We start from the raw sequence: 10,223 nt of genomic DNA on the forward strand, positions 1-10,223 counted from the left end.
CATACAGATGTTGTAAATACAGCTTTCCAAATTATACTTCCTTAATTATGTTATCCATAAAGCATGGAAAAATGTGCAATACACTTTCTTTTATTGTTAGCGCAAGGTTTTTACAAGAGCCTGTAACCAACTTTGATGAAAGGTGTAGGTAATGTTAAAGAGGGACAAACTGCAACATACTTGAAATGAAAGCACTATAAAACCTTTATACTTGCAACTGTTTTCCCAAAAGGTTTCTCAGGCCCAAGAAGTTTTACAAAGGACAAATTTCTTCCTTAATACCTAATTACCTATTAAGGGAGGTTCATCATTGGTTTGTGAAATTATTTACACATGTAGAAGACAGACTTATAATAAGTTGTATTAGGCCCTTCAAAGCCTAGTTGACACATGGACACCATACCACCAATATGTGGGAGTCCATGCTCTGATGGTGGTGGTGGTGGTGGTGGTGGAGGGGGGGGGATGCAAGTCCATGATATAAAAGAGAGTCCTCATTCAGCCTCTCCCTCTGATGGCTTCTTTGTCTCAAGGATTTTATCCATTTCCTCCTCACTGATGTCTTCCTCATCTTCATCGCCCAGGGGCAGCTTCACGGTGACCTCTTCGTCTTCCTCATCTGTGTCGTTGTTTGGTCGGATCTGAGACTTCCTACGCTCCAGGACTGAGGGTGTGCAGAGTGGAGTGATGTCCTGAAGAGAGAAAATGAGGTAGTCATTAGAAGGAAAAAATCATATTCAATGGCACAACACCAACCATTGAGCCCAAAAGAAATATAGGTTTGAAAACAGAAACAGCATAATTTGACATTTACAACAGACTTCAACCAAAACATTACTGAGGCTTTGAGAATACTCATTCAATACCCTTCAACTAAAATTCCCATTCATTCCAAATAACCACAACATCCACACATGTTTGTGTCCAGTTCTGCTGTTAATAACCCATTTAGATCCTTCATCCGTTTCTCGCCGGGCATTTGTTGGCATATGGGTTTTATCATGCTGCCACAGAAGGGAGCAGGTGATTAGCATTTACACGTCACAGTAATGTAGGCACCAGTTTATCCGAAGTCAGGCCACTGGTACACCTGAAGTCATTTTCAGTCTGGGCAAGACAGGGTCATAGGGAGAGAAAGAGATATAGAATGGACAAATGGTCCTTATGTCTTACGCTGCAAGTGGAGATGTCAGCATTCTCAGATCTCTCCTTCTTTGGAACCTGAGAAAACTGAAACAAAAAATATATATACATTACCCTGGGGCACTTGCAAAAATAACAATACGGAAATAACACATGGAGGAGCGGGGGAGATGGTGTAGTAGTGGTTATATTGGTTGACAGATTTTAAAATATAAAAAGTAAAATATGAAATTTGTCTCTAAATTCACCCAATGTATTGTCTCAAATTTTAATTAACCAGTGTTTAAAAGAGGATTCATGAACATATTGGGGCCTGGAATAATACACCCTGAACTTGTTTTGAAAAAATATATTTAAGATCCAAGATTCCAAAAATCAACAGGTTTCCCTTTCACTTACATTCTCATCCAGCTAAACAACGAGAGAAAGGTTAAAGTCAATACTGAACCAATTGATGAAATAATGGTGTAACTACACTCCAAAATCTGAGTCAATCTGTGGACATAATGGTGGCCGCACTCTAGAAACATGCTAGACTACCTGGATATTATAAAGAATTAACGTACATAACCAGGGAATTCATAGTCGATGCCTTTAGCCGACAGCCTTTTGCGGAGCTTGGACTCCTTGCGCAGCAGTTTTCCAGTCATCTTGGCTATGCCGTCCTCTGTGTGGACCATGTTGTACCGCTTCACGGCAGGAAAGATGGGCTCTTTGAACTTCCTCTCTGATCCCGTAAACAGACTTAGGTGCACCTTCTCTGGTGCAATCAGTTGACCTGGAACATCACATGCATATAAGATTATACTATGACTGGTTTGATAAATGCATGACACCGTTAGTAGAGCTGCAAGATTTTTATATAAATTATAAATTGCTATTATTTTGCAATTTTCCTTACAATTAACAGAATATCAATTGAATTAATTTTCTGTGTTGCCAATCCAAGTACCCTTAATGGAAATTACTGATTTGTTAAGGGCAGCTGAGTAGTAATGAGTTGTAATTTGATTTTTGCATCAAAATCTGATGCATTAATTGCGACCTTCAGTGGTCAAAATCTAAATATCGATAAATATGCAATTAATTGTTGAGCTCCAACTCTTATCATGGTAACCAGACATCAAAATAAATCAATTTGAAAATAAAAGTTCACCTGGGAAAAAGTACACACATTGACACAATCACATTGAGATGCTGGCTAATCTCAGATCTAGCAGTCCTACTATGTTATAGCAGTACATCTGGGCATAGATAACGCCGAGCATGGGCCCAAAACAAAAAAAGAATACGATGAAGTAAAAAAGTCTACGCATTCAACAGATCATGACTACACAGAAATGTGTGTACGCACGAGTACAATATGCAATGCTTCATTAAACAAAAACGTAGCTCCTACTAGATACATTGTAGACAACATAACATTTCTAACTGTTAAAAGTGGGCGGCTATACTTCTGGACAGTCAGAGAAGGTCTAAAACGTTGTGAAAAAATGTAACCAGACGCCTTAAACAAGCCCCAGCCAAAAAGTTCCCACCATAGTAAATTGGGTTATTAACATAAAATTAGTTTGTGGAATTTCAATGAATATGCTGATGATGTGAGCTCTGTTTCATCTGGGTAATATGCTTGTGCCCGCAACATGCACATGATCGGGAACCAGAAAGCTTGGGACCCATTAGGAAGTTGCAGGAGTCGTTGTTAGTGCAGTGTGGGTCATGCTTTGACCCGACTTTGATGCTCCCATTGCCGGTGTCTTGTTACAGTGGTTTTATGTTTTTCTGACTTCCCATGCGACTTATTCCTTTATACCCAAAGTTCCTGATTTGAGTGTTTTCTTGCACAAGGTGCAGTGCAATTGTTGATCCAGATCTGGTTGTAGATGCCTTTACCCATAGTAGCTGAAATTAACGTTAACAGAAACAAGAGATGAGACGCCACTAGCCCCCGCGACTCACTAGCTGGATATGCTCCGATAAATTGTAACAGGGTTGCACAGTTTGCATTAGTGGTTATTGGTTCCATATTCCAATACAATTTTTAGACCTGTCACAATCGTATTTAAGACATTTTAAAGGCCTAAAATTCAAATTATTGGATTTTAGACTTTAAGACTTTTTAAGGACCTGCGGAAACCCTGATTTTAGTGTATTTCTCCAGAAGTCAGTCTACACCGTGTTAAAACCTTGACAGGCTGTATGTATGGGCTGGGGCTGTATCCAAGAATGTCGGCATTCTGTTTTAGCTTATCTTCCCACCAAGGAAAGTTCACTGGTACTAAACTACTGGCAGAGTTTGTGTTTGCGGTAAGTCAAAAATGCGCTTACAGATTCCAGCATCCACCAACATGATTGGTCCAAACAAAGTTGAATTAAATTAAACTGGAATGCCCTATTCACCCAGATTTGAGATTGTCTGCTTGTCAGACTTTTGATTATTAATAAAATCTGATTTGTGAGACTAGATGCTGGCTAACCTGCATATTTGTGCCGAAAAAATACACACAAAGTACAACAACCATCACGAACGGTTTCCATTTGGATTCCTTTTAGATTTTTGTGGGGGTATTGGTTTTACCAGCTGGCCAGTGTGTAGAGCAAGTGATAAGCATTAACGCCCCCAACTTCACTGTAGGCACAGTAATCTGCCCCCAGGTGACTGGCACACCAGAGGTCATTTTCAGTTTGTGCCACAAAATAATTGGAAGTATTTTTCTCCTGGAACTACATTGCTCATTCAGTTCACTCTGGGTTGTATACAAAAATACTCACATTTGATCAGCCGCTCTCGCATGAGGTAATTGTTCATGGTCTCAGCGACGATCTTGGCCACCTCATCGCATTCATACTCAATGAAGGCGTATCCTTTGCTGCCACCCGTCTGGCAAAGAAGAGAGAATAGCAGGGTACATAAAGGGGTAAGCCTGGGCGATATGGCTGAAAGACATATCATGATATAACTTGATCATATTGATTGAACTATTGATAATTTTAATGACCTAAAAAGACTAGGAATTACCATGCTGGATTTAAACACTCCTGTTTAACACTTAATATGACCTTCCACTATTCTTCATTTATAAATACTCCAATGCCGATACAACAATGAAAACTCAAATATTGTAAATAAGTATGGAACCGTGTTTGTGTAACAAACCCAGCTGCTAGATATGGTGGTCCAGTCTCTTATCAGTATAAATTGAACATGTTTTGTATTGATATTGATCAAAAGTCTATCATGATACGTTAATTTATTGTTTTAATGCCCAGGCCTATAAAGGGGTCAGGCTCAACCATTCAAAACTGAGTCAATACATTCTTATGAATTTATGCTGAGAGTGTTGGAACGAATACGCTTCATATACTATATGTCCCACCATCTCCATTGGCTCTTGTGTCGAATAGAAACATGAGGGATGGAGAATTTGCATTAACCACATGCAGGGGCTATGAAGAAGATTTTCGAATTTAAAAAGTTGACTGCAAAGAGGATGTGGACTAATTCCACAACGGAGTAAAATAACAAACAATGATGTCTGTTACCTTTTTACTTCTTGACAGGCGCAATCTCAAGATCTTCCCAAACTGCTGGAAGTATATCTTCAGTTCCTTCTCTCCAAGAGATCTGGGCAGATGTGCGACATAAACCACGCCTGGGCTCAGACCGCTGACCTGTGGAAACAGACACATGAAATATACAAACAACCAGACAGCGATGTGTAACTGAACGACATTAGAGTGTTACAGTCGGCCTGTAACTAACCTACCTGTTTGGGTCTCTTCTTCACCGCCCGGACCTTCTTCCTGAACGCAGACTCCTCTTCAGGGTTCAGGGCCAGCAGCTCTTTTTGAGCTTTGACCATCGCGGCTTTTCCACCCTCTGTCATGTTTCCTTGTTATTTCAATAAAGGAGTAAATGTAGAACACGTTCGAGTAAAACCACAACAACCTGGGAGAACCACGTTGGTGTGTTCAGTGCTCATCCGGTGGCCCATGTGGTGATAACGGAGACCAGGAGGCCAGGAAGCCAGGGTTTAATTTAGGGTGGGGAGCGCTCTCACAGCGTCCCCTATCAGCTCGGAGGTAGATATCAGCCTCCACGCAGTTCACGTGAAGGCTTTTTAATGGACTTTTATAGATTAGTATGTATTGCACTGTCACACTTTTCGGTGGGTCGCAGAAATCTGGCGAAAGTCAGGTTATGAAATCCTGGCAGTGTAGCACAATGTTGTAGACAGGAGAACTCACGCTGCCACTGGTTCTGATTTGAAAAAAAGAAAGAAAATAAAGGTTGTGCGAGTAATTTATGCCCCTTGATCGGCGTTTTTGGGATCTCCGATCAAGCTATTTTTAGACTATCGGCTGATCACGATCGGTCCATCTCTACACTGTATATATGTACATTGACGCATACAAATGTATTAAAGGAATGTTTCAATTAATATCATGAATTAATCATTTAATCACAGCATACAATAAAAATAATATGTAGGGCCTATTCAAAAACTTTGAATTCAGCACAGCCTAGCACGTATTATTCCTGTTTTTACGATTAGTGCTGTCTTTTTCTTACAACAAACAAAATGTTTGGAAAACAGGTTTGGGTTTCCAAGGTACCAGGCACTGTGAAGTCTACCAGGTGATGCAAAAAGTGACGTTGCGGTTGTTAGCAGGGCTGTTGTCACCATCTGTTCCTTGAACATCTCCTTCTCCCCATGACAAGGATAGTTAAACTTCCAGTGCCCATCCCAGGGCTACAGTTAGCAGTAGAACAGACTACAACCATGGTGTCAACTTCTCACTGTGTTGTTTATGTGATGTTTATTGTTATTCATTGGCCTTTCTCTAACTAGTTGAACATTGGTGTTGTGGATATTGGAGAAGTGCTTATCCTTTCACAATAACAACTGAATCTTAAACGAAAGACTCACAATTGCAGCTTTCCCACAGTCCTCTGCACTCTGGGTTGAGTACACTTTTAATTGTGGGTGTGGTTTAGAGCTAGGATATGTCATCACTGATGCGAAATGAGACCATTTCTCCACTGATCCTGATGTTATATTTGAATTATTAACAAATAAATGTAATTACAAGAAAGAAATGTCAAGGTAAGCAACAAACAATAATATTGTTCTTTTTCTAATTTCTCTCCGCTAGGTGGCACTGCTGGGTCTGGACCTCCTCTCTGCCTTAGTGACTAGGCTACAGGACAGATTTAGATCCCACGTGGGAACAGGTGAGATCCCCGCCATCTTTAATACTTCCTACGATACCGTAGCTATGTTGTTTGACTCCACTGAAAGGATGGAGGTGTAAGGATGGATGGTTGAGCTAAATTTACCCCTATTTCACAAAATGTAACTAAACTGGATTGAAGTTTGTGATTCAATTGTCACGTAACTAAGTTCATCCTATTTTGAAGTCATTGTACTTGGATGGACGTGGTGGAATCGGGAGGCGTGGTCAGGGGTGTGGTTGTGGGCGGGGTCAGGGGTGTGTTTAAGCAAGAGTGGCTCTGGCCCTGGCATGGGTCCTGGCACTGGCCCTACAACCAAATACAAGCTGTATCCTACATCCACCTCCCTAGTCCCTTTCTATAGTCCCATAGAGCAGACGTTAAAGGAAAAGGCAGCAGCACTGCAAAAGCCATCAGGTATCCCTTATTGCACAATATTATTAATAGAGCTGCTGCTACAACCACTATAACAGGATATGTTTCCTCTTTTTATCTGGTTCTATCCCACCTTTGACCTAGTATGTGAGGATACTGCTTGGTTACTTCACACTGTAAGGTACCTAATATGCTAGGGTAGTTAGTATCTTAGGCCAGCATGGTAGTTGCAGGGTACTTGGTATGCTAGGTTATTTAACATTGTAATGTACTTAGCATGGTAGGGTACTTAGCATGCTTGTTATGTGCTTGATTACTTAATATTTATGCTGCTGAGTATGTTAGGGTAGTTGGCATCTTAGCATCCTCCTGAAAATGTAAACCTAGGTGCACATAAATAAAACCACAGTTATATAAATGAATGAAGAAAATCTGCAGGACTGCAGATAGCTGTAACCCGGCCACGGAGCTGAGGTCAGCGTCAGTGGCTCTGCAATATTCATTCCCATAACATTGTTTGTGTCGTCTTGTAGTCCCGCCCAGCCTCATAGACAGACTGGGGGACTCCAAAGACGAGGTCCGGGACCAGGACCAGATTCTTCTGCTCAAGATCATGGAGCAGGTCGCCAGCCCACAGGTAAACACACACACGCACGCACGCACGCACGCACGCACACACACACACACACACACACACACACACACACACACACACACACACACACACACACACACACACACACACACACACACACACACACACACACACACCTAACCCTTAAAGATATGCAATGTAAAGACATGCAATGGTGGTTATCTCGGCCATGGTTGATGAGAATGAATTGGCATGAAGCACCGTTGGTGGGCAAAAGATGTTGTGCGACAAAATTCGCCTGACATAACTGCACAGCAACAGATTATGATTTGTCGCGCGACAAAACTTTGGCCACAGCGTGACCAGGCAAAAAATGTGTATTTTGGTGTGAACACACATTTTTTCAAAGGCGGAGCAGTTTTACACCTAACGCCATTTCTAGCCACTGGGGGACCATAGGCAGGCTAGGGGAACTCATATTAATGTTAGAAAACCTCATAAAGTGAAATTTTCATGCCATGGGACCTATAACTTCAAACATAGCTCCAACAGATTTTTTTTGGATACTCCTTCCCCACCTACAGAGTCAATTATGTGCGATCATTCAAAAAAGCCCATGTTATTTCCCATAGACATTTGACCGAGGGAACTGGAGCCTCGGAGGTGGGACTTAGGCAATAATGATGATCTCATGCAGTAGTAAAATAAAAAGAATAAATATGGTTATAAATAATTTTATAACTAATAATTGTAGCTGTTTAAAACTGACACAAGTAAACATTGCAATTACAAGTAATAAAACCCAAGAGACACAAAAATAGAACCTTACAGTGAGTATCTCTATGGGTAGAATACTGACCAGAGGACTTCTAGACACCAAGGGTTTCTTCAATGTGATAATCCATAGAAAATAAAGGGGGGCCCTCTAACAAGGACTGTTTTATTTACCGACAGGCTGCAGGAAAGGGGAATAGAGGGGAGCTGCAGGGCATCTACTCCGAGAACTCGCACGCTGGTTTTTGCTCTCACTTCTGCCAGCTCTGTGCAGGGGTTACACAATAAATGGGCCATGGGTTGGTGGGTGAACATTTATTTATTTTTATTTATGATTTTATTTGGTTGAAAAGTTTCCAGGATGCTGTGAATGTTGGTCCAAATAGGAGCTATAGAGGGGCAACTCCAAAATATATATGAAAATGCTTTGTGTCCATGTTTATGCCACATCGGGATTTGGCTACAGAACTAATACTTGTTAGTAGGATCAATTATCTATTGTTTTTTGTCTTCTCATGGAATTAGTTGACAGAATATATCACTAGATTTATCCTTTCATGATTCCTTTCAATTGCAGATACTCCACGAACCTGGGATTGCATGCACACCATCTCCTGGGTGTTTAACCTGTTTGGGTTTTGTTCAATAAATGACTGTTCTTAAACTGTTCATGGTGTCTCCCCCACATTTGTCATGGTTGAAGAGCGAGGTTATGACGGCAGCTGAAGACTTTTTTTCTTAATCTAGGTTAGTAAAAAAAGTTCTCTTGTAGTTCCTGTTGTACTACAATAAAATATATTTTAATGGATAAGATACATTTTACTATCAACTAAACTACCTACTAAATAGGTATTCCTCATGGTTTGCCCTCACAAAGGCTGAGTGGAAGTTCTCTCCCCAGGACGTCCACTTGAAGATGAAAAGGGGTCATTGTAGTGTAGTGATAGTATTCACATGAACACAGGGGAGACAGTGAGTGTTATAATTATTCATGTGTCCTTCATTTCCATAACTACCTCGTATAGAATCATACAGATTGTGGTAACATATATTGCATATGTTAATATAGCCTACATTGGCTTTAGATTATGAACAACATTTGTTAACCATATATTTACAGTATAAACTACAACTTCTTGATGGAGATTCACCTGAAAGATATTCTTTTGTTGAAGTGCACCATTGGGATATTTCAGAATAGCAAAAATCATATTATACATCAAATAGCTGCTATAAAGGCCTAGTGTTTATTGATTTTCCTTATTGACTACAATTGCCTAATACAATCAGATACTGTATTCAAATGATAGATAATGCAGTAGGCCTTTAAATGCTGTGGGAAATATGTTCCCAAAAGTTTAATTCAACTCGCCCAATGTTGCCAATTCATACCAAGAAGATGCCAAATGATCCAAGTAGAGGCAAATAATGATGAAGATCTATGTATATTACAAAATATAAATGCAATTTGATGACAACATTTATGTACGTTAAAAAGAAACAGTTCACAGGTCTCGTAAATGCAGCAAGTTTCGTCCTGAATGAAGTACGATAGGTACTGGATGTGGGCGGGGCTAAACCTTCCAATCCGGATGTGGGCGGGGCTGGAACTCCAACTCCGCCTTCCCGCAGCCCTTTCCCACTGTACACGTCCGTCGACGGATCTCATTGACTTTACATGGGACGCTCCCGTTACCCACTGTACACTGCTCCCTACAGTAATGGGACACCCTACCCCTACACGAGAATGCACAAAATATAGGGTTAGGGCAAAAATCTAGGGTTAGGAGAGGTATTGGGACGGGGCCTTGATGTCTCGTCCGCGCTGCTGGCCAATGGAGTCGAACGTCCACACTGGCGGCCATCTTGCCACAGTCAGCTCGCTCACCCATAACATTGTGTTGATAGTGGTACATGTACTTTTTTAATAATCATAACTTGCTCAATTTTCAACCGATTTTCAAACGCTTTGGTTTGTTATAAACGTCAGAGATGTAGTTATGACACTGCTACTACTACTTATGAATAATTATGTTATTTTCTAAAAAAAAAGAATAATCTAAAATAGGTACAAGATTTCCCTTTACAAATAGTAGTAGT

At 40.6% G+C, this 10,223-nt stretch overlaps 1 protein-coding gene and 2 non-coding genes across 3 annotated transcripts; all 3 read right to left on the minus strand.

Annotated features, from left to right (window-relative positions):
* Window positions 1-79: 79 nt before the first annotated feature.
* On the minus strand, window positions 80-5,132 carry nifk (nucleolar protein interacting with the FHA domain of MKI67). The gene is made up of 6 exons (XM_084487598.1): window positions 4,911-5,132; window positions 4,687-4,815; window positions 3,916-4,024; window positions 1,710-1,921; window positions 1,174-1,230; window positions 80-692 (listed from the first exon to the last, which is right to left on the minus strand). Exons 1-6 carry the CDS (start codon window positions 5,028-5,030, stop codon window positions 495-497), a joined length of 825 nt encoding a protein of 274 aa, XP_084343724.1. The 5' UTR covers window positions 5,031-5,132; the 3' UTR covers window positions 80-494.
* On the minus strand, window positions 978-1,111 carry LOC311368902 (small nucleolar RNA ACA64). The gene has a single exon (XR_014640055.1). It is a non-coding gene; the product is annotated as a small nucleolar RNA ACA64 (small nucleolar RNA).
* Window positions 3,699-3,832, minus strand: LOC311368901 (small nucleolar RNA ACA64). Its single transcript, XR_014640054.1, has one exon. It is a non-coding gene; the product is annotated as a small nucleolar RNA ACA64 (small nucleolar RNA).
* Window positions 5,133-10,223: the final 5,091 nt, after the last annotated feature.

Source organism: Micromesistius poutassou, assembly GCF_964030765.1.
Source record: "Micromesistius poutassou genome assembly, chromosome: 23".
In the NCBI taxonomy this organism is placed as follows: domain Eukaryota; kingdom Metazoa; phylum Chordata; class Actinopteri; order Gadiformes; family Gadidae; genus Micromesistius; species Micromesistius poutassou.